This window comes from Protopterus annectens, chromosome 12.part0, assembly GCF_019279795.1.
Source record: "Protopterus annectens isolate FY-2018-M chromosome 12.part0, PAN1.0, whole genome shotgun sequence".
Classification (NCBI taxonomy): Eukaryota; Metazoa; Chordata; order Ceratodontiformes; family Protopteridae; genus Protopterus; species Protopterus annectens.
In genome coordinates this window covers 560,386,260-560,413,582 of record NC_056746.1, presented here as the reverse complement: position 1 = coordinate 560,413,582, position 27,323 = coordinate 560,386,260, and the positions used below count along the sequence as shown (strand labels likewise).

At 41.2% G+C, this 27,323-nt stretch overlaps 1 protein-coding gene across 1 annotated transcript in view; it reads left to right on the top strand.

The window, feature by feature from the left end:
• LOC122816707 (transformation/transcription domain associated protein) overlaps window positions 1–27,323 on the top strand; it is a gene marked incomplete in the record, with an annotated part of 2,794,447 nt that overhangs the window by 217,813 nt on the left and 2,549,311 nt on the right. The window contains 1 exon segment of the mRNA XM_044089697.1: window positions 6,278–6,366. Within this exon segment, the coding sequence (XP_043945632.1) occupies window positions 6,278–6,366 (89 nt within the window).

The window sequence follows — 27,323 nt, the reverse complement described above, 5'->3', positions numbered from 1 at the left end:
AGGAGGATCTGAAACAAGAATTTTGCATTTTGAAATCTATGTTCCTGGAACGAGGTTATCCAGTTGAGTTAGTTGTGAATACCCTTAAAGAAGTTTCGGATGGTTGGGGTGTAAAATGTAAACCTTTATTAGGTAGGAAATTAGTAGAAACTACTGTTCCGAGTATTATGGAAACCATTGGTGAGATCAATTCACGCAACTATACCCAGGCATGTGTTATACAATTTTGTCCTTGTTATAAAGGTATTAAAAATATTTTGTACGTGAACTGGAACATATTCAAGGCTAACAATGACATTTATAAAATGGTGTGGGATAGAATAACTTTTTCAACCAAAGTCGGTAAAAATTTGAAAACTATACTGGAGGGCAATCAGTCAAACACAGAAGATAATGGAGAAGTGGTAACTAAAGCTTGTGGCAGATGTAATCAATGTAAATTTGTTTTACATGAGCCTTCTGTTACTACTCTGTGAGTAGTAACATTTTTTTTTAAAAGGGTAATTATGGTACAAAAAGAATAGTTTACCTTGCTAAGTGTAATACCTGTACTGCTTTCTATATAGGTAAAACTGAGAGGGCATTGAAATCCAGGCTATATGAACATTCATATGATATAAAAATTAAAAAATAAACTAATGCCCTGTATAGACATAGCAAGGTATGTGATAAATTTCATGAGTTAGATGAAGTACAGATTAATTTAAGGGGGTGTGATTGGAAAAATGTATTAAATAAAAAAGAAATGATGTGGCAACTACGGTTGGCAGCCAACACACATCCAGGTCTTAATGATTTTGTTTCAGTCACACCTGTATTGAAAGAAGAGGAAGCTAAAGTCTTAACCATCCTTTCAACACAAAGATATTTTCACATTTTTACATTTTATTAATACAATTTTTTTAGTTTATTGGATGGATGGTAAAATTCGTTATATTTTTAATTCATGTTTGCACATACATATGCTCCAAGTTTTATAAATAAAAACTTTGTTTTTATATGCAGTAACATTTTGCAACACTATTCCAGCTAGTAATTATATATAGCAGTGGTGGTGCTGCGGTAGCGTTGTCGGCTCACAGTAAAACGCTGTCCGGTTCGATTCTCAGCTAGAGCGTCTTCTGCGTGGAGACATGCATGAATGGGCATACCTTCGTTGAAGGTTGTGCGTCAGGGCTGGTAACTCAGCACGTAAAAATCAACTACCAATTATTAGCGGACCGGAGTTCCGCTGTGGCGACCGTTAACTGGGAAAAGCTGAAAGACCCAACATTCCAGCTATTAATTGCTATGAATTTAATTGGCATTGATTGACATATTATGTGTCCTATTAGGTTTGGCCTGACATTATTTATATGGAGTGTGAACAATTCTAAATGTTCTGATGAAGTCATTGTGTATTGATGAAAGCGCTAAACGTCATGTGTTGTGGATTGTTTTAATTAAAGAATATTAAACTACGTTCCAGGCACCAGTGTCTTCATCTTGGTGCTATTTTTGGTTATTAGTGTTATGGCAAGAAAGACGGGATCCTAGGTGGATGCCCCCTTGTGGAGTGGGATAACTGTAGCTGTGCACCACTCAGTGGGCACAAAGCCTGAGGTGAGGCTATGATTAAACATGACACTTAGGTGAGGTGCCAGTTCATTTTGTAGTTCATGTAGTACACAGCCTGGGATGTCGTCTGGTCCAATGGATGCTGTATTCTTAGCTTTGGAGAGTGTGTTTTTTACCTGTGTGGCTGTTATTACCAGAATTTGGCAATCTTTCGGTATAGAGATGGGCCGTTTAGGGGGGTGAGAGGGGTGTGAAGTTTGCACTGAATCGATCTGCCAGGACATTGGCAATATCCTTGGGATCAGTATATTTAATGCCATTCTGTTGTAGCTCAGAACAGATCTACATTTTTTTCCCGGAATTTCCTAGCTTTATTCAAACAGACTTCTGCACAGAAACTTGATTCAGTATGATGGTGGTGTTGGGCTACTTGGGATGGATGCATGCTTGTTGCGTCCCCTATATAATTTCCTCCTACCCTCTTCTAAAGATACCAATTCCAGTTTTATCTCTTACTATATTCACTACTCACAAGTACAGTTGAATTAGATTTTGATTTCCATTTTCTGGTAATTGTTTGTTTGGCAGCCACCATAATTACTCTGCAAGCAGTTCCAATTCTGCATCATAGCTCAAATATTTTCCTTGCTTACCCAGTGTCTTTGACAGAATAGTCTGCAGGGAATCTTTTAAAGTCTGCCAACTCATTACACTCCCAGAAAATGTTCCCAATTACCTGTTTCTTCCACATCACACTTCCAACATTTGCTGTCTTCCTGAGGGGAAAAAATGACATATATTTGGGGTGCACAAATACCTATTTAAACATTTTCAAACAAAGATCCTAAATTTTCTAAATTTTGAATATGTGGGAGACCTACATATATCCCGTTTATTTGAATTGCTTATCCAGTCTCCTCCCAATCATTTCTAACCTCTTGATTCTTTTAGTTATGCAATATTATATTTTTATATGCTGTACTGACTGTTTTTGTGTTTACAGCTTCTGTTCTAGAGTCTAATAACTCTCCCATTGCTGGTCTTGCACTTAGGCAAAGAGAAGTAGGAGGAGCCTATATTCTGATATCAATCATTGATAGGAAAGGCAATTGCTAGCCTGCAGTCCAAATGATTGGCCTCTTCCCATTCTATTACCTTTCTCCCTGTAATTTATTTGCTATCAATACGTTGGTTCTTTTGCCAGTTTTCTCCAATAAATTCAAGACCCCCTATTGTCTGTATCCCTAATTGTACTGTTTCCTATCAGCAGAATCTCCTTTCCATTCCCTTGGTTTAGCTCTTGGAATACTTGTTACTTTAATACTTAAGGACCTGCATCCAAAATCCCAGTCTGTCGTTGTTTCTTGAGCTTCTCCCCCATTTCATTGTTCCTTTAATTGTAACCCATGTGTAAAACTGAAAGGACTAAAAACATTTTAACTGCTTATATATTAATACAAAAACTAAGAAATTGGAACCTTTGTTATACCTTTTGTTTAGTCTCTTCCCACATATCCTTAACTGCCACACCTGAATCGTTTTAAATGTATACTCCTAAATACTTCACTTTATTTCCCTATAAATATGGATATTGCTGAACCAATTTGTGTGGGTATGTAATTTATAGATGTTGCCTTTGTTTTAGCTTTAATTTTGTATCCCAAAAAGAATATTCCAAGTCTTTTTCTGGTTTTATTGGGTAATATGCAAATAGAGCCAGATTTTCTTGACTACCATACCAGTTATTGAATTAAAGTCCCTTATTTTCATTGCCAATGGTTGTAAATGTATTGAAAATAACAAAGGGGAACAAGGACACCGTTGCCTGGTTCCTCTGCTTAAACTGAAATTCAGAGAGGAACCCACCCACTTTAATTTTCACCTTTGATCTATCATATCCTCCTAATCAACCCTAGAATTTTATCTAGGAATGCAAATGCTTCCACCATGCTAATGAAGTCCCAGCTCACTCTGTCAAATGCTGTCTGTGCATCAAGACCCACAAGCTCCACTAGCAAGCTTGCCTCTGGATCTAGCAATGTTCCGTTTTGCCAACCCTCTCCAAAACCACATTGATCCATATCTATCAGTTTTGCATCACCTTTGCCATTGTTTTAGCCATTATAGACCTAAACACTTTCATAATCCATGGTTTAGGATTGAAATGGGACTCTCTGAAGCTGGATCGGATGGGTCTTTATCCTCTTCAGGTAGTACAGCCACAACTGCTTTCTTCCAGAATGTTGGTGCTTCTCTTAAATACTGTTAAATTATCTGGAAAGGTTTTGTTCATTTTCTCCCCTCCTACCTTCAAAACCTCCACAGGAATACTGCCTGTTCTCAAGACCTTCCTCTGGGATTAGTTATACATCGCCATTTTGTCATCTCCTATCCTGTTAACAGTTGAGCCTCCTACCTCTAACCTTAGCATAGTTTAATTCTTCCATATACATTTCCACTTGTACCTTTTCTTGATTTTTTTTTATTTCTATGCTTTATACAAACTTTCATAAAATTTCCAAAATATTTCTAGTACCTGCACAGGATCTTGTCTTCCATGTTGTAGGCTCCCTAAGCTTGTCAACAACCTGTTGCCTGAATTGTGCTAAAAGTTTTTATGCTCTGAACTTATCAAAACAGTTGCTTAAATCAATTTTCTTAACTCTAGCATATTATCTGTTTAGCATTCTGCAGTTACTCCTCTTTGAGATTCCACTATTCTGCAACACTTTAACATTTGGCTGGCCCTCTAAGTTTTGCTACTTAATCATTCTTATTTTTCCCTATTTTTTAAACTGTATCACATTCTCTGGTTATATTTTCAGAAAAAAATTCTTTAACTCCCAAATTTCCAGTTACCCATTTCTTAAATTCCTCTTTTCAACAGATTGGTGGGAATGCACCAGTCTCTCATTTTTTGTTATTGGCGTGTGATGTAAACTAGTTATTGGTTGCATATCAAAACTTTCAATTAAACCCACACATTCGTGTGATATGTACGTTCTGCCTGTAGCCTAGCCTAGTCTTTGTATCTTGTGGGAATAATATACAAATTCCCCCAACTCCTACTACTGAATTCACATCCTCTCGTGCAAAATATTTTCATACATTTCTTCAAAAATCTGCCGTCCTTTATTCCCTTCTGTATTCCCCAACAGACGCAGCTTCATTGCTGCAAATCAAATTCAGTCCCAACCTACAAGTAATATTCCCTGCTGAAAGCTGAGTTTTCTTCCAGAGCTTTCTTAAGCTCCATTATAGCAGTTTTTTCGGTGGGAATATAAATACATGCCAGTGTAATGATCCTCCCTCGCCAGTAGCCCCTCAGTACTACAAATCTACCATTTTAACCTGTTAATTGCAAGAGGAGCTCCAATAATGGTAGAAGTACTGTTTTCCTTTGTCCCAGGTATTCTGCTGAATAACCATCCTGAAAACTTAAGTTGTTCCCATCTTTTATGTGTAACAGCTTTGTCTCTAGTACCAAGTTTTGTTGCTTGTATACACTGTTTTGCAAGTTGATCTTTTATACATTTGGTTGGTGTTGGTTTGTATCAGATTGTGGAGGCATGAGAACCAGAGTTGCTTCTACAGGCATTTATTTGTTAGAGAAGGTTACTAGATCATGCTAACCTCATCATAATAAACAGAGCATGCTGGAAGGACAGGTTCCTAACCCAGAGACTTCCCATACTCAGGAGCAAATTTCCCATTCACGTCAAGCAGAGCACTTCACTGGCCCTCTTTAAGAGAAATCTTGACGAGTGGGTGGGCAATAAGAAGTTCACCCCGGGGATCACTTCAGTGGCCTTGCTTGACAGGGGCACTGGGAACTAAATTTGGGCGGCATGATGCCAGGGAATCTTCTTGGGCTAGGCTTATATAGGCTCCAGGGCCGTTGGCCTAGTACACACCTATAAACCTATAAGTGACGTCGGCAGCCTCCTTTTGCATCGGACATCCTGACGTCCTTTACAGCCGATGTCATATTTACTTACCTTTAGTATTCTGGCCGATCAAGGGCTACCAGGAACTGGATAACACATTGGTTAGGACTGCAACAGTGAATACACTCTAACATCTACATTTATGGTAAGTGTCCGCAACTGTACTTCTTACTCCCATTATTCTACATGACATATGGTACTGTGGCCCACATGCATGCCCAAAAGGCTACTCAACTCCTGTTCTACTTGTAGTGAGACCCTAACCTACACGTATTTCCAAAAGGTAATGCTACACCCCTGCCATTATTCTTCATGATTCTGTGAGATCCTGTTCTTGACACACAGACTGCACCTCAGTTATGCTACAAGAAACAGTGAGACTATAGCATGTATCCATTTGTCATACTGACCTTGTTGAAAAGGTGTAGAGAGAGCGACTACAACTCACAATAGCAAAGCAGTAGTAAAATGTTAGCTTTGAAGTCTGAGCCAGAATTGCATACCCATCTTTAAGCTAGTAACATTAGAGAGAAAAGTTAATGCATCCCTTTTAAATAGGGGTAAGATAAAACTCAGCCTTGTGTGTAGATTTTTCTGTACAAGTTGCAGTTTGTAACGGAGTATGTTGTGTAATATGATGCTGTCAGTAATAGGTTTGCTAGACACATGCTGTACTTCATACTACACAAAATTCTAGGCTGTATTGCAGACTTTATGGAATAATATGGCTCAGAACTGGAGTATAAACAATTGGTTGTTTGCATTTTTTCCAGCTGTACAAACTGAACATCCACAGTGTTGTGTCAGAATTTGTTCCCTTGATCATGAATACCATTACACTGCAGGTCTCTGTGCAGGCCAGGTAAGCTACCATGAAAGGGCTTTCTTTGTATAGTTCACTCTTTGTGTTCTGTTTAGTGCAGCAGCCTCTAAATTTGCATGGCATTGTCAGTAGAATATTTTTTTGGCATAATATCTGGCAACTTTGCCTGTTTATATGCGTTTGTTACATGATATCGCACTTGCTTATGTGACTGGTGCAGTTGGTTCAGACTTTTGTGGTGTTGAGCCTCATCTTTATTTGCAAGATATGTACCACATTAATTTCTTTTTTTTATGAGAAGAGCCACATTGTGTGACCCATTTAAGACTGATAAGTAATAGTTTACTTTAATAGCTACAGTTTAATATTCAGATTTGTTTAGGAATGTTAAAAACTTTTCAACATGTACAGGTTAGGACTTGGGTCTGTGCTTTGAATTAATGATACACTTGACGTACAAGTACTGAACTATTTCAGTACACATTCAGGGTGCTTCTTTCAGAAACATCCAGTTTTAGAATCTTGAGAATATAGCTCTGTAGTAGTTTGCTGACAGGCTTGTACATATATGCATGTTTATTTGTGTATCTTCTGTACATATTTGTATGTGGTTTGTGTGTGGTTTAGGTATGTATGATTAGGGGTGTATAGAATAAGTATACATAAATGTATGTGCATGCACTATATATATATATATATATATATATATATATATATATATATATATATATATATATATATATAATGTGTGTGTGTGTGTATGTGTATATATATATATATATATATATATATATATATATATATATATATATATATATATATATATATATATAGCTGAAGTTCATTGTTGACCATGGAAACTGCTCTGAATGTTGACAGATCATTTTACTGACTGTTTAGAATGCTGACACAAATAAATGGATTGATGTTAGGGGGTCAGAGTCTGTGCAAGTGTTTTGCAGGTTTGGGTTAGGTAAGATAGAAACAACTCTGATCCAAAACAATACCAAAACAGCAAAATCTTCAGAAGTCAGGAATCAAAAAACAGGAACCAAAGTCAAATCCAAAAGCAAACTCTGTATTCTCCAGCGCCTCGGTGTAACCACCTTTCAAGAGTATACATTCTCACTGAAAGAATGGATATATATATATATATATATATATATATATATATATATATATATATATATATATATATATATACTCATAGCAATTAATTAAACAATTAATTAAACAATTATATTCAAAAAAGTTTTAAAGCAGACACCTCCAGTTTATTTCATTATTCAGTCCACAGGGTGTCCTTGTATTGTATTTCAAAATAAAAATACTTTCCTTATATTGTAAGTTATATTTCAAAGCATTTTCATCATTACAAATACATTTCACACTTTCTAAAACTGTTCCTGTTAAAAATGAAGCATCACTATTATGATAAACACTAAAATGTGTGGCAATAAATTTATTTTCCTTTTATGTCTTATGTCTCTAATGTGCTCACCTAACCTAATACGAAACTCTCTTTTAGTTTCACCTATATAATATAATCCACAGGGACAGTGTAAAGCATACACAACTCCCTTGCTTCTACAGGTAAAACCATCTCTTACTGCGAACCTAATGTTGTTAATATAATTAAATGTTCTAACTATATTCCTACAAACACTGCATCTACTGCAACATCTTGTACCAAATTCACTTAGTGGTCTTGGTAAACAAAATTTTGGCATTACAAATGTACCATGTACCACCATATCTTTCAAATTTCTTCCCCTTTTATAGGAGAATAAAGGTTTTTGTGGCAAAATGTGCATCAACATCTTGTCTTTCACTAAAAATTTCCAAAAATGTTCCACTACATCCTTTATGTCTCCACTTTTTACATTATATGTAGAGACAAAATAAATATCCTTACAAGTTTTATCACTGGTTGCCAGATGATATTTCTTATAATGGTGATGTTCACCCTTATTACATTACATGGTTACACCGAGGCGCTGGAGAATAAAGAGTTTGCTTTTGGATTTGACTTTGGTTCCTGTTTTTTGATTCCTGACTTCTGAAGATTTTGCTGTTTTGGTATTGTTTTTGATCAGAGTTGTTTCTATCTGAAGGTGTGTGGAGTGGAGTTTGTGTAATTGGGTTAGGTAAGAGTTTACCTTTAGTGTTTGCATGTGTCTTTATCTGAGCCTGTCATAAGCACTGATAGTGCTACAGAAAGGATTTTTTTCTAAGTTAAGGTTCAGAGTTAGGTTTAACATGCACTAATAAGATGGTGCAGGGGGCAAAGAATATCATAGCTGTTCATATGACAAACCACAGGGCACTGTTGCTGTTCATGTGACAAACCACAGCAGGTTCACTTTTCGAAGCAGAGTGAAATGACTTCTCTGCAGCATATTTACTTATTGAGGTCTTTGTGTGACATTTATAATATTTGGATAGGTTCATAGGTAAGTACTAGGCTATCTGGCCGAGGGCATATGTAAGCCTAGCCAAAATGTGTTGGCTTTCGCTGCCCCCTTAGATTAGTTCCATGTGCCTCTGTCCAGCAGAGCCATTAGTTCCCTGTGCCTCTATCCAGCAGAGCCACTGCAGTGATCCCCGGGGTAAATTTTCTGTTTCCCATCCACTCGTCAAGGTTTCTCTTGAAGAGCGTTGGTGAGGGGCGCTGTGCCTAATGTAGATTGGAATCCTGTTCCAAAGCATGGGGAGTCTCTGGGACAGGAATCTATCCCTCCAGCAAGTCCTGTTTATCGTTATGGTGAGGTTTAGATCCCTAGAGCATGTGGCTCTCTGGGATTTGTTTTTTTCAGGTGGAGCATGTCCATCCATTCTGGGTCGGACATGGCCTTGTATGTGAGGCAGAGATCACCTCTGAGTAGGCGGTATGCAACCGAGTACAGCTGGAGTTTCTTCATTCGGGCTGCATAGGGCATCTGTTTGAGGCCAGTAATCCTCTTGGTGAGGTACTTCTGTGGTCTTTCCAGCTGTTGCAGGTGTCTTGTAAGGTACATCCCAAAAGGGGCATTGTACTCTATGATGGGTCTGATGAGTGATGAGCAGAGGGGCACAATAACCTCTTATTCTGGATGCGAACTCTTTTGTGATTAGGTGGGCCACATAGAAGGATTTTCTAACCACCTTGGCAATATGATTATCAAAGGAGAGATTACTATCTACTTGGGTCCCCAGATCCCTTATTTCATTTTTTTTTTTTTTGGGTGTGCATCCTTTGCTGCACTGTTGAGGTGACTGCATTTTGATTGTATGGAAATTTAACAGTATTTGCATAATGTTCTTCACTAATCCTAACCTATTAGACAAGAATATGAAGACGCATACACACTGGAACACAAAGTGATGGAACACCTTTTTATTAGACCAACAGGGTTTGCGGTTACCCGAGCTGGTACCTTGAAAGCTTGTGTAATTGTAATATGTAGGTTGTTCAATAAAAGGTACTGCGTCACCTCTTCCACTGTCATTGTGATCTTGTTTCACTGTTGCAGTCATTACGTTTGGGTTATCTGCTTGCAGGTAGACCTCAGTCGGCCTGATTAACAAAGTCTTGGGTTTTGTGTCGGTTGCTGTCCCTTCTTCCATGACTGCAGGTCGTCAGGGGTGTAAAACATGCAGAAGACGCCATTACATCAGTCTTTCTTGCCGTGCGGTGCCCGAAGCAGAAGCAGTTTGCAAGTGCCGGTCGTCCGACTCCTGAAATTGTCGTGTTTCAGAACCAAAGTCTTCAACTAAAGCTAATCACCCCGTTGGGGTAACTTTTTCTTGCTCCTTACCGATGTTGGTAAAAGTTAATAATTGCATTACTTGTGGAAAATAAATACCTCATAAAGATTTTCATTCGTACTGTATTCCCTGCCTAGGCCCTGACCACGACGTACCTTGCTGTCAATTTTGTGCTTTGTTTAATCAGTGCACTACCAGTCATTGGTATATTTTCGCATCAAAATATTGCGGTTCTCTGTTTAATTATCCAGAAATGTCGTCCGTTAGCCATCTGACTACCGGGATTCCAAAAAAACGCAAAGATAAAGACTGAGACAGGCCGCCAAGGTCAAAAACTGCCGATGACGCTTCTCCTAAGCCAGCCGCCAGTTTGCCGGTACTCAGTGAGGCTCTTTCGCAGCCCCTGATACCCGCTGCTTCTGATTCGCAGGCCTCTACTGAGACCCATTCGGAGTCCGGTATGCCGCGAGATGCTTTAATTATGGGACCCGCGGATGTCTCTACCTTGGATAGGTCCGGAGCCACTGTACAGGCACTGGCTTCTGAGGGTGTATTCAGGCCTACGGACTTGCATATTAACCTTTCGCCTCCTTCTTTACTTGGCCTAAATCTCCATCCATGCCTAAAAACCCAACGCCCAGGCCACGTGCTCAGGCCTCTATGCCTAAAAAACAAACAAGAATGGCTGAAGATCTAATAACTCTAATCAGGGGTAGCCAACCCCCCCCCCCCTTAAGAGGCCTAGGACTGAAGTTGATTAGGAATCTTCTGATCAGGATTCATTTTTTCAGATTCTTCTGGTGATCTGGATTTGCCCTTATCTACTTATGAAGATTCTGATGCAGAGGACTCCATTCCTTCTGCTTCCCCTCCTGAGGATTTTTCTGATTCAAAAAAGAAGCTTAGGGATTTCCTTCTCCTACCTCAGCATAGGCCTTTAGCTATTCCTCCTGTACTAGACATTGTTGATGATGCTTTTTCAGAATCTAGTTTGGCCCCTGATTCCCTGCCTCCTGCTCCCAGAAAACCTGACGGATACTATAGGGTCCCTGAGTCCCACAATTTCCTTTTTAAAAATCTTATTGCAGATCCCGAGACTGTTTCACAGGGGCCCAAGGGCATTAAGGCTTCTACTGCTAAAAATCCTACCCCTTCTGATAGACTCCAGGGTGTTGGATAGATGGTGTAAGAAGGTTTGCACTTCTGCAACCTTGGCCATTAGGGCTTTAAACTGTCAGTTTCATATGTTAAAGTATCAGCAACATGTTATTGGACTGCTTAAACAGAAAATGATGTTGATTCCTGACTGTGTGGAAAATAAAGAATTACAGGATTTAATGCATTCTGCTGAACAAGTTGGAAAACATGCTTTGCAATGTGGTTTTGATTCATTAGAGGCCTCTTGCAGGGCTGCTGTTACTGGGTCTGTGCTCAGAAGGCATGCTTGACTCGAGGAGCAATCTTTGCCTGATCATGTTAAAGCTAAATTGTTGCATGCTCCTTTAAATCAGGACCGCCTGTTTGGCAACAAGGCTGAGGAAGTGTCAGAAGAAAAAATTCAGACGAGTCACATCTGCCTCAGGTGATGAAAAACTTCTTTATTAGCAGCTAACCAGATTACACAGCATGTTGGCCAAGATGATCTCCTCTGGTCAACTTGTTTACTGACATCAACTTTTATACTGCAAGCAAAACAACTTTTGTTACATTTCTGACCGTTGACAGTTGGCTATGAAAAACACCTGTGGTAAACATGTTTATCAAAAATTACCTCAAACCAACAGTTAGTGCAGAATGTTCAAGAAGTACATAATGTTCAGTTCAACAGTGGTAGCTCAAATTTTCCAGGACACACAGCCTGCTTCAGTAAATTAACTCTTACTCGGCCGTGCGTCCTTATCCCAGGCTTCACTAAGCTATAACCAAATCTCTTTATTCTGAAATGCAGAAAATGGTTATTATTCAGGTTCATAAGCAATGCTGCATTTTGTTCACAGATGAGGCCCATCTTTGATAGGCATATCCCAACAAATAACATGTTCACTTTGCAAGAAGGGGAAAAAGACAAATAACAGTATGTTTTTAAAACTTTTTCTCTTAACATTTCCCCCCTGAAAACACTTTTTATTTCGGCAATATATGGTAAAAACTAAGTTTTTCTTTGCATACATTACTTCATTGGCAAGACAAACTTTTAAACTTTAAAAACATTTGCAAAGAGTCGCGTTTCAATGTATTCACTTTCACCAGTCTGTTGCAATTGCTGGTACATCGTCTTCGTAATAGCAGTATCAACCAGTCTTTGTAGAAGACCTCTGATACAGGGTATACAACAGCAACCACATACCACCACGATAGCCACAGCGACTCCAACGAACACCAGGAAACTGCTGATGAGATGACTCCATTTTCCAAACCACGCTTGTAGAAAGTCTGTAAAGGGATTATTTACCGCAGATTTCTCTGCCAATTCTTCGGATAACATTTCCAAACCTTTCAAAGCTCGAGTGATACTTCCATCAGGCGCAGTGTTGTTTGGAATATACGTACAACAGAAAGTCCCAAACATCCTGCAAAAACTCCTCCTTCTTTGGCCAGGAGCATATCCAACGCAATTCGATTCTGCCATGCCACCTGCGAAGTGGCCTCCAGTTGTTCAGCAGTTCCTTTCAATGCATCTTTGGTATAGTTCACAAAATGCTGCTGGTTATAGTAAATGTAGTTGATCCAGTCCACATTCTTATTAGGTTGAATCCAGACAAAGATGGATGTGAAACCAGCTGCTATTTGGTTTATTGCTTTGTATTCATCAGGTACGCCAATGCTATCGATGTAGACACCGTTCTCGAAGGATTGCTTCGGTGCCTCTCTCTCCTACTCAACCACTTCGGCTTTATTTCAGGTTCTCTTACGAAACTGCTTGCTGGAACTGGGAAAATGTAGAATGGCAGAATTAACTTTACAAGTGCACAAGTTCCCTTCCAGGGAATCGTAAGCCTTGATCTGAGTTTGTTGTCTCCACATAACCACCATACGTCTGCTAAACTATGAGTTTGGTTCTCCAGAAATGGATTTTCATTGCCATTCACAGTAACATTGCAATAGTTCTGTCCCATATTGCCATAATTTTTCCCTGTGCCATCTCTGGAAATGCACACATATGAACCTGGATAGGAAATCGCTGCAGGCGGTTTCTCAACTTTGCTTATGACTAGAAAACGCTGAGTTTCATTTTTGCATTTATCTTCAGTTGTGTGGAAGAATAATTTTAACAGACACATTAGATTACCTTCATCTCGCATCAATGGGACTGTCGCTAGTTGCTGTTTACCTTCAGCACAAGAAACACAGTTCTCACAATGTGCCTCTCGGGTGCTATATCTAACCCAAGATAGCCATTCATTTTGGTGTACGAATCCCGTCTCGTAACAATTGTTTTTCTTCTGTGAAGGCAAAATCTGCTTTACTTGTAGCATTTTTAAGGCTTTGTACTTTGTTGGAGGGTCCCCAAAGGATCAGTTCCAATTGGAAGAGACACTCCGATTCCATAAACTCCTGAATCACTTTCTTGTGGTGACACAATGGTTATAGTAATTACTTCGGTACCTTGGAAATGCGCAATTTTTATTCTTTGTTGCCTGCTTTTATCTTTCTCTGGTATCACTGCACCACTTGTTTCCCATCCATTCACATCTGTTGACCACCAAACATTTGACCAGGACGTACAGTCTCTATTGCACAAGTATTTTGCATGAGTCAAGAAATCATTATTGTTCCATTTAGAACAGTCCAAAATTCCTTCACAAAGTTTCACCTTAAACACAGTAGTAACACCTGTTTGCGCTTGCAGCACCACCATTCCTTTTCCTCTTGCAACTGTTCCTTCTCGTATGGACATATTTACTTTCGCCAACAAAATCATCATCATGTAACAGTTCAAGTACCAGTTGAACATGGCCATCCTCCCTAAGGACTACCTCGCGCCGTTGGTTTCTTCACTGGGTTTGAGACGAACTAACCCCCCTTTGTAGCCAGACTTTGCACTCAGAGGTCCGGTGGAGTTTAACCAACATCAATGGCAGAAGGAAGAGCCTTGAGTTTTTTTACAGTGGGTGATATGAATCCACAAAGTCCTCTCAGCGATCTTTACAGCCGTAGGTGTCGAGATAAGTACTTTGTATGGGCCTTCCCACCTGGGGGATGACCAATTCTTTCTCTTCACAATTCGGATCCACACCCAGTCCCCGGGTGCCACGCTTAACAAGGTTTCATTTCTAGAATCTGCAAAGGAGTCATTGGTTACAAGAGATTTGACATTTAGCAGCTTCTTCATATAATCCGCTAGATCCTCACCCCCCTCACGTTCCGCTGGCAACAATCCTTGCCACTGCAGGACGTAATATGGTCTCCCAAACAAAAGTTCAAATGGTGTAAGTCCTTTGTAGGAGGGTGAGATTCGCATATACAGGAGTGCCAAAGGAAGGCACGCAGTCCATGATCTATGTGTTTCTGCCATCAGTTTGCGGAGCTTACTCTTCAAGACACCGTTGTCTTTCCACCAGTCCAGCTGACTGGGGATGGTAAGCACAATGATACTTGAGATCAATTTGTAACACTTGACCCAACTTCTGAACAATCTGGTTAATGAAATGAGACCCATTATCGCTGTAAATGCGTCTTGGTAAACCAAATCGGGGAATTATTTCTGTAGTCAAAAGTTTTGCTACTGTTTGTGCATTCGGGTGCTTTACTGGAAAAGCTTCTACCCATTTAGAAAAAGCATCAATAATGACTAAACAGAACCTTTTTCCCTCTGAGGGTGTCAATTCAGTAAAGTCCATACAGAGTGTGTGGAATGGATATGGAGGGGTAGGGAATGCCTGCTGAGACTTTTTAACTCCCCCCTGAGCATGATACTTTGCACATAATAAACAAGATAAACAGAATTGCTTTGCATAAGTTGAAAACCCCTTACACCAAAACACCTTAGATAGTATTTGAATCATCGCCTGTACCCCTACATGGGCAGGTCCATGGCTAACCAATGCCGCATACCTAAAAAGGTTTGAGGGTAATACCATTATGCCGTCTGATGCCCTATACAACCCATCCTGTTGAGTGATACCATATTTTACCCAACGACATTTTTCCTTCTGTGTCATCAATGTTTGCATTACTTTGTGTCTCTGAGTCTAAGAGGTGTCCGGGCTCTAAATCATTGCCATGCAAAAGCAAATCATTTTCTTGAGCTGCCTTTTTTGCAGCCATATCAGCAAGGGCATTTCCCCTGGAGACCAGATCTTTTCTGTTGGTATGTGCGGAACATTTACATATCGCTATCTGAAGTGGTAGTTGCACTGCATCTAACATCTGTAAAATTAAATCTCTGTAATTTATTGGTTTGCCTGTCGCAGTAACCATTCCCCTATTTTTCCATTGTTGAGCAAAAACATGTACAGTGGAGAAAGCATATTGACTGTGTAAATTGTCACTTTCTTACCCTCCCCTAAGGTACAAGCTCGAGTCAAAGCCACCAACTCAGCTGCTTGTGCAGATTAAATGTTTGACAATCCTTTTGCCTCCAAAACTTCAGTTTCTGTGGTGACAGCATACCCTACTGGTGTTTTTCCTACAGTGTCCTTCTTTGCTGATCCGTCTACAAACAAAACGAGATCAGAATCTACCAACGGAATATCCGTTAAATCTGGTCGGGGAAGCACTTTGTCATGAATGCTCTCTAAACAAACGTGTGGAGTACCTTCTTCTGGAGTCGGCAAAAGTGTTGCCGGATTAAGAGTAGTACATCTTTCTATGGTCGTATGAGGCTGTGTCAGCAGCACTGTCATACATGACAAATGTTGACTAAGAGATAAAAAGGTTATTTTATCTTGCAAAAGTATAGTAGCAACTGAATGTGGAACCCGCAATTGTAATGGGTGAAACAAAACTAATGATGCTGAGGCTTGTACTGCCATGGCGGCTGCCACTACAGCTTGAACACAATGCGGCAATGCCCTTGCAACAGGATCTAATCTGGAGGAGTAGAAAGCTTTCGGTCTCTGTTTATCCCCATGTACTTGTACCAGAACCGAAGTCATATATCCTCCCTTACAATCAACCATTTGTACAAACGGCTTAGAATAGTTCGGAAAACCCAAAACAGAGGATCCTGCTATCAATTGCTTAATTCTATTAAATGCCTGTATTGCCGTATTTGTCCACTCTGTCATTCTTAGCTGCCATGGGAGTGTCATAGATTAGTGCGGTCAATGGCCCTACTTCCTCAGCATAGTTAGGGATCCAACTTCTACAAAAATTAGTCACACCTAAAAAGGACATCATCTCACGCTTAGTTGTGGGCATAGGTGCCTCAAGAATTGCTTGTTTTCTTTTGTTCTCCAATTGTCTACCTGCCTGTGAAATTAAGTAACCCAAGTGCTTTACTTGTGCTTTCTACAATTGTAACTTTTCTTTATTTACCTTATGTCCTTGCCCAGCTAAAAAACTAAGAAGGGCAAGGGTATCCTTTCTGCAACTTTCCTGCGTGGGTGAGGCCAACAAAATATCATCTACATACAACAGAACCTGGCTTCCCTCTGGGGGAACAAACTGAGCTAAATTCGTAGCGATTTCTTGTTCGAATATTGTCGGACTCTCACAATAACCCTGTGGCAATCTGGTGTAGGTGTATCTTTTACTTTGATAAGTGAATGCAAACCAAAATCTACTCTCCTTATGTAGTGGTATGGAGAAAAAAGCATTGCTTATATCTATGACAGAAAAATATCTGTGCTGAGGTAGTAAATCATTAAGTAGTGTATAGGGGTCTGGGACCACTGGTGCTCTTGGTATCACAGCCGAGTTAACTGCTTGTAAATCCTGAACCAACCTCCATGACCCATCCGGTTTCTTTACAGGAAGCAACGGAGTATTGCAGGGTGAATCTGGGCATTCAACAAGAATTCCTACCTGTTTTAGCTGTTCAATAACTGGCTTAATTCCTTCCTCTGCTTGTTTACTTAGCGGGTATTGGTGCTTATGAGGTCTAAAACCTGACTTTGCAGTTATACAAACTTCACCTGCTGTTTTCATCAGTCCTACATCCCCTTTACCTTTTGACCATAAATCTGCAGGTAAGGCACTTAACGCACTATCTTGCTCTTGAGTTAGGAGGATTTGTCATGCCATTTCTGTTTTGTCATCCCTGAGGTGCACGCTTGGTTGTGCCCAAGTCACCCAATTTAATCTTTGTACCTGGATCTGTTGATCCTTCAACTGACTTTCAGACATTGTGTCCCAATTCGTTACCTTTTTTGCCAAATCTACCCAATGTGTCCCCACCGCTTTAGTAATTGAAATATGTGGGCTATAATCTGAGCGATATAAAGAACTCATTTCCTTGGTCAAAGTACAGGTTACTACTGTATTACCTTGCGTATCCCAAAACATATCATTCAAAATTATCCTTGCACGTTTGTGCTTAAAGAATTCTTTTTCAAATTCTTTATCCGGTCCAGGGGCCTTTCTGTAGAACATTGTACAATGCAAGTGCGCCGCAACCTGCGGTGACCCGCTCCTAGATTTACTTAAAGCTAGGTTGATCAAATCTGTATCAACCCTCCCCGGCCCGTTTGAAATCATGTCCTGGCTATACCAGTAAAACAAGTCTTGTACTCCCTGTACCACCAAGCCATCCGCTAACCTTTTTGCCTCAATGCCTTTAGGTGTGGGAATTGCCGCTGTTCCAAACAAATGCATCAAATCTCTTCCCAGCAAATTAACTGGACAAACTTTCGATATAATTACCCTACACCTAACAGTTTGGTTTGTTTGCGGATCTGTGAACAATAGAGGATGAGACGGTGGTTCCTTATAGATTTTCCCGTTTGCCGCTTTCACAAGGACAAACTCGTCCGTCTCGCAGTTTGGGGGCAGAACTGCTGGACCCAAAAGTGTACGTGATGCACCTGAATCACATAAAAACTCCACTTTCTGTCCCTCAACCAAAAACTCTATCATGGGTTTTTGATCTGGATGCATAGCAATACCCAAATTTGCCAGGTTTATGACTTCACAGTCACAATCCCGCCCTTCCTTCTGAGTGTTCTGACATTCATCGCAGAGAGTGTCTGCCTCATCATCACAATCATACTGACTTTCTTCTTCTCTACAATAATCACAATAATGAATTTGGCACCTTCCTTTACTATCATATAGTCATGCGGAGCCCTTGTTCGTAAGCTGTGGGGGGTGTTGCCACTCTTCACACTCGGCAGTGGGGGGTGTTGCCACTCTTCACACTCAGCAGCGAAGTGCCCACGTCTACCGCACTTAAAACATTCTCCACGTTTTAACCTCCCCTCATATTCCTCTGAATGTCCACCCGGTTTATTTAACGTGTCCCATTTCGGGCCCCCACTTTTTTTACGCCACCACGGCGCCCTTGCCCCCTTTGGTCCTGTACCAAGAATATACCACCATCATCCCCTACTGCTAACACTTGTGCTTTCTTTTTCTTTTTTAAATTGAAATGTCGCTCAGCATGCCGTGCATATTCAAACAAAGGTTGCAGTCGACATGCTCTATGATCTACCATATGCTTAGTTATAAAACTACTTATCGGAGCCCTTCAACCCTTCAGAAAAGCATTTTTCCATTGCTGTTCATACGGACTATCATTGGTCTGATCCTGCGGAATCATCATTCCACAATGGTTATTGAACACTTCTGTCAATCTTACAATATAGTGATGTACAGATTCATCATCATTTTGGATGCACTGATTTATTACTGTCCAATCTGCTCTTGGACACCACTTATCAGAAATTCTCTTTAACAGATCAGTGACTTGCGTGTCTAACACCCCAGAATTATGCTTTAATGTAGTGCCGTCATCTGCCTTACATGTCCAAATACCACAAACTAAGTGCCAATCTGGACCCAGGATTTGTCGCACTACTTGTTCTACTTCTAAACCATTTAGATGATAACTTCAACGCATACCAACTATGTCCTCAGAAAACTTTTGAAAATTAACCTTGGGATGAGGAATACCATCAGTAGCTCGTTTTATATCCTCTCTAGCCCAGGGACGATAAACTAAAATAGTTGGCTCTTGTCCAACATCCCCTGCTTGTGGTTTTGCAACTTGTATTAAGGGAAGAGCTTCTGAGTAGTCAGAAAATTTAATGGCCCAACGTCCTTGCCCTGCTGGTCCTGACCTTAACTACATAGGTTGGTCTACCTGTTGCAAAGCAACCTTGGGTACTACGGGAATTTGCGGGTAAATTGGAGGGGTCACAACATTTCCTTGAGCAGCCAATAACCCACCCTGCTGTACTGATCCCACATCTTCAGACTGATATTGAGGAGGTTCCACCGGTACGGCAGCAGCAATTTCCCCATACTGTGGGGCAGTTGCCTGCCTTTGTACCGCACAAACTGTATGCTCATCCTCCTTATCTAAAAATAAAGCTACTTTTCCACTTGGCAACAGTGATCCCTTTTGATTTATTTTTTTCTTTTTCCTGGCACTGTTTTTCTTTTGTAGCTCGTCTATTTGCTTATTCTAACCATTTTTGTGCTTAGGGAAATCCCAATTGTCTTTGCTTTTTAGTTCTAGTTCCCGCATCTCTTTTCAAATCTCTAACCAATTTTGCACAGGCATTCTTATTCAGGGTACCATCAAAATCATATTTCAACTTCCACTTTTTCAAAAATTTAACATTATTTTTGTTTAAACCTTTCATATACTTAGCATCAACATTTAAACAGACATCACTCTTGCACTTGCAGCAACTCGAACCCATGTTTCCCCTAGATTTCTTATTTTAGGACTGTATCAAAGTTATTTTACAGGGCTTATTATAAAATGGGGCTATCTTAACGGGTGATCCTAACAAAATAATCTTAACAAGTAATCCTACCCACCCTTAACTAAAAATAAAACCCTTGTCGACAAGATTAAATTAAAAGAAAATTTAGTTTTCATCCTACCTGAACCAGATGAGACTCCGTTTCCCCTTTTCGTTCAGAAACCGTCCCTCAGATAGGGATCGGAGAGCGGCCGGCCTCCTCTCAAAGACAAATCAGTCGGAGGGCTTTCAGTCGAGGGAATCTTAAGATGAGAAACCCTCACCTGCACAGGTTTTTCAGTCTCTCTGTTGGTCTGGTCCATATCTTTGTAGAGGTTTCCGGTCCGAAGGACCAAAATGTCAGAAGAAAAAATTCAGACGAGTCACATCTGCCTCAGGTGATGAAAAACTTCTTTATTAGCAGCTAACCAGATTACACAGCATGTTGGCCAAGATGATCTCCTCTGATCAACTTGTTTACTGACATCAACTTTTATACTGCAAGCAAAACTACTTTTGTTACATTTCTGACCGTTGACAGTTGGCTATGAAAAACACCTGTGGTAAACATGTTCATCAAAAATTACCTCAAACCAACAGTTAGTGCAGAATGTTCAAGAAGTACAGAATGTTCAGTTCAACAATGGTAGCTCAAATTTTCCAGGAGAGACAGCCTGCTTCAGTAAATTAACTCTTACTCGGCCGTGCGTCCTTATCCCAGGCTTCACTAAGCTATAACCAAATCTCTTTATTCTGAAATGCAGAAAACCGTTATTATTCAGGTTCATAAGCAATGCTGCATTTTGTTCACAGATGAGGCCCGTCTTTGATAGGCATATCCAAACGAATAACATGTTCACTTTGCAAGAAGGGGAAAAAGACAAATAACAGTATGTTTTTAAAACTTTTTCTCTTAACAGGAAGTTCTTAAAAAGATGGAAGATGAAGCTAAATCTATGCAAACTGTTAAAGATTTCTTACAAATTCAGCCTCCTAGATTTAGTAGGCAATGGCCCTCTACAAATTGGTCCTTTCCAGCCCCTTCCAGGTCTCCTCAAGCCAAACCCAGACACAGCAAAACCCCCAGGTTTCAGTCGCAGGGGACACACAGAACTAAGCAGTGGGGGGGCCTCCACTTCCAAATCTGGGAATAATAAGACCCCCCCCATGGTAAACTGTCTCAGTGACTTCCTTTTAAAATTTCCAAGCACTTGTCAAGTGACTGCCAGTTTGGGGGGAAAGATTGCTCTTCATGCAAAGAATTGGGAAGTCATTACCCCAGGACAAATGGGTTTTAAATATAGTGTCCCAGGGATACAGATTTCACTTCCACACATTGCCAACACCAAGCGGGTGGCCAAACCTACCCCCAAATCAGTGGGCAGAGACCCAAAAATAAGTACTCTCTCTCATAAGCATGGAGGCTATTCAACTGGTACCAGAAGAGGAAAAGGGACAAGATTTATACTCTAGTCTTTTCCTGGTGCCCAGAAAAGACAATTCATGGCGTCCTATCCTGGACCAACACCTTTTTGGAGATTCCAAAATTCAAGATGCTGACTCTTCACCAATTACTTCGTATGCTAGGCAAAGATGCCTGGTTGGCAACACTAGTTTTAAAAGAAGCATACCTGCACATCCTAATCGGGAAGTCTTGCAGAAGATACCTACACTTCAAATCAGATGTTCATCATGTTTCACTGTTGCAGTCATTACTCTTGTGTTATCGTGCTGGCAGGCTACCCGCAGTCGGCTTGAATTCCAAAGTCCTGGTCCGGCATCGGTTGCTGTCTCCTCTTCCCTGATGTCAGTGCGTCATGGGTATAAAAGATGCAGCTGACGCAATTTTCTTTCTTCAGTCTTTCTTGCCATGTGGTGCCCGAAGCAAAAGCAGTTCGCAAGTGCCGGTCGGCCGACTCTGGATCTGAAATTCGATTTTCAAAATCTCAGAATTCTTCATTAAATCCAAGTACCCCGTTGGGGAAACTTTTTTCTTGCTCCAGACCGATGTCAGAAAAAGTTAACAATTGTATTTCTTGTGGGAAGCAAATACCTCATAAGGATTTTCATTCTTCCTGTATTCCTTGCCTAGGCCCTGACCATGACGTTGCTAGCTGTCGGTTTTGTGCTAGATTTAACCAACGCACTATTAAGTGTCGGTACGATTTTGCCTTTTTGGCTGAAGGTTTAATTATATAATGCCATCGAAATAGCCGACGACCAGAGTTTATAAAAAGCGCAAGGAAAAGTACAGGCATCTGAGGTCCAAAACCGACGACGAGGCCCCTGCTAGGCCACTCGCCGGTTCTCAGTGAGGCGCTTTCGCAGCCCCTGACGCCCGCTACCTCAGAGCCACAGGCCGCTTCCGACTCCCACGTGGAGCGGACTAGGCCTCTGGATACTCAAGGTATTGGACCCCCGGAAACTATGCCTTCAGATGGATCCGGAGCCGCTGAGCAGGCATCGGCTTCTTAGGGTGTTTTCACACCTACAAAATTGTATGTCAAGCCAACCTCAGCTTCAAAGACTAAAGCAGCTCTAAAGACAAAGAAACAAGTGCAGCATTCTCCTGGACAGACGTCCATGCCTAAGAAACAGATGCTTAAAATGGCCGAAGACCTAATTATTTTGATCAGGGGTTCCCATCCCCCTCCTGATAAGAGGCCTAGGCAAGAGACAGAATATGATTCCTCTGATCAGGTTTCAGTTTCCTCTGATTCCTCTTCTGAACAGGAATACTTTTTCCCTCCCTATGAGGATTCTGATGCTGAAGAATATCTATTCCTTCAGGCTCTCCTCCTGAAGATTATTCTTTTGGGGAAGCCCTACATACCATGAGGGAGCATTTTCACTGGGAGAGCCAAGATTACTCAATCTAAGAAAAGGTTCAGTTTTTCTTTTACTACCTCAGCACAGACCTCTCGCTATTCCACCTGTTCTAGACATTATAGATGTGTTTTCAGAGTCCAGCCTGTCTCCTGACTTTCTACCCCCTGCACCTGCTAAGCCAGACAGATACTACAGGGTTCCAGACTCTCATAAATTTCTATATAAAAACTCTGCTGCTGACCCAGAAACTATTTCTCAGGGTCCCAAAGGGGTCAAGGCTTCCACTGCAAAAAACCCTGTCCCCTCTGATAGGGATTGTAGGGCACTGGACAGATGGGGGATAAAGTTTACACTTCTTCAGCCTTGGCTGTAAGGGCTTTAAATTGTCAGTTTCATATGCTTAAATATCAGCAATACTCAATATCACTGCTTAAACAGAAAATGTTGACAAATTCTGAATGTTCTGATAACAAGGAAATGCATGATTTATTGCATGCAGCTGAACAAGTGGGAAAGCATACTTTGCAATGTGGTTTTGATTCACTGGAGGCCTCTTGCAGGGCTGCTGTTATGGGTTCTTTCATTAGAAGGCATACTTGGTTAAAGGAATAGAATCTGCCTGATCATGTTAAAGCAAAATTATTGGATGCTCCATTACAGCATGATACTTTGTTTGGTGTTAAGGCAGAAGAGGTGTTGAAGAAAATGGAGGATAAAGCGAAATCCATGCAGACAGTTAAGTATTTCCTACAGGTACAGCCACCCAGATTTAGCAGGAACTGGCCTACAAAGAATTGGTCCTTTCCAGTGTCAAACAGGCCACAAAGAGGCAGATACAGACGCCCCAGAGGCAGATCTTAGCCCCAAGGCTCATACAGGTCTAAACAATGGGGTGCTTCTACCTCCAAAAGCGGAGAAGACAAATCACAACCATACAGGAAACAGCCCAATGACTTCCCTTTGCCAATGCCAAGCATGTATCTTTTGGCAGCACCCTTAGAGGGAAAGCTAGCACTTTTTCACAAAATGGCACACAATCACCCAGGACACATGGGTCCTAAATATAGTCTCTCAGGGCTACAGGTTCCACTTTCACACCCTTCCAAAGGCAAAAGGTATGCCAGACCTGCCACACAATCAATGGGCAGAGGCACAAGAACAAGTTTAATCTCTCATGGACATGAGGGCTATTCAGCCAGTGCCACAAGAAGAGCAGGGACAAGGATTTTACTCAAGACTTTTCTTAGTACCAAGAAAGGACAAAGCATGGAGACCAATTCTGGACCTCTCTATTCTAAGTACTTTTCTGGACGTTCCGAAATTCAAAATGTTGACTCTGCAACAGCTTCTGCCCATGCTGGGCAAGATGGCTTGGCTTGTAACTTTGGACCTCAGAGGCAAACCTGCATGTCCCAATCAGACAATCTTGCAGAAGACACCTCAGATTCATAGCTGGCTCAATGCACTACAAATTCTCTGCACTGCCCTTTGGCTTATCTACTGCGCCCAGGGTCTTCACAAAATGCCTGGCACCAGTAATTGCATTTTGCAGACAAAGAGGAATTCAAATATATCCCTACTTGGACGACTGCCTTATTCAAGCAGAGACCAAAGACATTCTACTAAAGCATCTGGCATTTGTAAAAATATTACTAATTTGCCAGGGTACACAGTAAACGAAAAGAAATCAAAACTAGTACCCCCTCAAGCGATAATATTCCTCGGTGCAAGCTTAAATACAACTGCCCAGATGGCTTATCTCACGCCAGACAAACAAAGGCAACTGACTTCTTACTTTGAAAGCATGGCAACAAAGACCCAGTTATCTGCAAGAAAAATTCTGCAGGCTTTGGGCTACATGGCCTCCTGCATTCTGCTAATTCCATATGCAAGACTACATATGAGGAAACTACAATGGTATCTAAAAAGTGTTTGGACTCAACATTGCCACAGCCTGGAATCATTCATTTCACTCATTCCCTGTCTGCAACAGGAGTTTCGATGGTGGGCACAGGCCTGTCACCACAACAAGGGACAGCCATTCACTTTAACCACAGCCAGGCAAACACTAACAACAGATGCATCAGATTATGCCTGGGGGGCCCACATGGCAGGAAAATGTATTCAGGGCACATGGCCCCCAAGCCAAAGGCATCTTCACATCAATCAAAAAGAGATGCTAGCTGTACAAAATGCCCCGATAGCCTGCAAGGACCTACTTCATCCAGGACAGCTGCTGATAAAGACGGACAACACCACAGTTATGTGGTGCATAAACAAGCGGGGGGCACACATTCCTACCCCCTCTGCAGACGAGCCATGATTTTGTGGAACACAGCATTGACCTACCAAGTACACCTGCAAGCACAATTCCTGCCAGGAAAAACAAATGCTCTGGCAGACGAACTAAGCAGAAACCTCATGGATCCTCATGAGTGGAAACTAGATCCACAAATCTTCAGCATAACAAGGAAATGGGGATGCCCAGACATAGATATTTTTGCCTCCCCTCACATTGGCCAACTTCAGAGATTCTGCACAAGGACTTATCACAAACAAGCATGGAAAGTAGATGCTTGTCATTCAGCTGGAACAACCTTACAGTATATGCCTTTCCTCCACTGCCTCTCCTCCCCAAGGTACTCCTAAAGGTCAGACAAGAGAAGCCACAAATGATTCTAATTGCCCCAGATTGGCCACGCCAGCACTGGTACCCAATCCTAAAGAGCTTGTCCCAAGGCCCAGCCTGGACATTGCCTCAAATTCCTCATTTACTGACCCAACAAAACAATCAGATCCTGCACAGCCAACTCAGAATCCCAAATCTAGCTGCATGGCGGATAGTGTAACCATTCAGAATACACCTCTCTCTAAAGTGGTTATGGATGTTATTTTAGAGGCCAGGAGGCCCAGCACCAGAAAATCTTATGCAGAAAAATAAGATTCTGTGTTTGGAACCAGGCTCAAGGAATTGACACACTTGTTCCAAATATACCTCAGATTTTACTATATCTAACTGAGATGCTGGACAAAGGCCTATCCTTCTCATCAGTTAAGATCCATGCCTCTGCCATTTCAGCTCATTACAATACAGACCCACCAATTTTTTCACATCCATTGCTGAGGCAGTTCCTCAGGGGGGCCAAAAACATAAGACCTCCAAGGAGAGCACCATTACCTGCATGGGACCTCAATTTTGTCTTGGAAAAGCTCACACAGTCTCCTTTCGAGCCAGCCAATACAGCTGAGATAAAATTCTTGTCATGGAAAACAGCTCTGCTCCTAGCAATAACTTCAGCAAGAAGAGTCTCAGAGTTACAGGCATTAATGGCTGTGGAACCTTTTATTATCTTCCATCCGGACAGGGTTTCTCTAAGGACAAACCCAACATTTATGCCTAAGGTAGTGTCCAGTGTGGCTCTGAATTAAACCATTCGTCTACTTTTTTCCCAAACCCACAGAATAAAGGGGAGAGACTTCTGCATTCTTTGGACATAAAAAGACAATTACGCTTCTACTTGGACAAAACTAAAGCTTTCAGAAAGACTGAGCAACTTTTAGTGGCATATGCTGCAGGATCACAAGGAAAGGCTATCTCAAAGCAGACTATTTCAAAATGGATAGGACACTGCATTTTTTTATGCTATTCACAACATGGCAAGTCATTGTCTAAGGGCATTAGACCACATTCTATCAGGGCAGCAGCCTTCCTCAGAGGAGTACCAACCAAGGATATTTTGGAGGCTGCAACTTGGACTTCAGTGCACACTTTTACTAAGCACTACCACTTGCCTCTCTACTCTAAATCCAGAGCAGGCTTTGCCACTGCAGTTCTGCAGGGCCTTATAGCCACTCCTAATTCTAATTAGACCCAGCCGTCCAACCTCAGCTTTGCGATTCAACCCAAGTGTAATGACTGCAACAGTGAAACACGATGAACATAGTACAGTTGTGTACCTATCATAAATGTAGATGTTCGAGTGTATTCACTGTTGCAGTTCAGGTTACCCACCCACATCCTTTCTTTGCTGGGACTTATCTGTACTTCTCTCTCCTATACAACCTATGTGGTGTATTTGCTTGTAGATGAAGGTATTGTTTATTTTAGTGCATGCTTTTATAAGCAATGTTTTTTAGCCTACCCTTTTGGGGGCACCTGACATCTGGGGCAAGAAAAACTGAAGAAAATGGCGTCTGCTGCATCTTTTATACCCCTGGCGCACTGACGTCAGGGAAGAGGCGACATCAACCGACGCCGGACCAGGACTTTGGAATTTAGGCCGACTGCGGGTAGCCTGCCAGCAGGATAACCCAAGTGTAATGACTGCAACAGTGAATACACTCGAACATCTACACTTATGGTAGGCACACAACTGTACTTTGTAGGTGTCTAGTGAGGTACGTACCAAATGAGGTGTTGTATTCTATAATGGGTCAAATGAGGGATGAGTAGAGTGGGATTATGACCTCTTTCTTCCTGGATATGAAACCTTTTGTAATGAGTTGTTCCAGATAGAAGGGCTTTCTGACTACAGTGGCAATGTGGTTATCAAAGGGGAGTTTGCT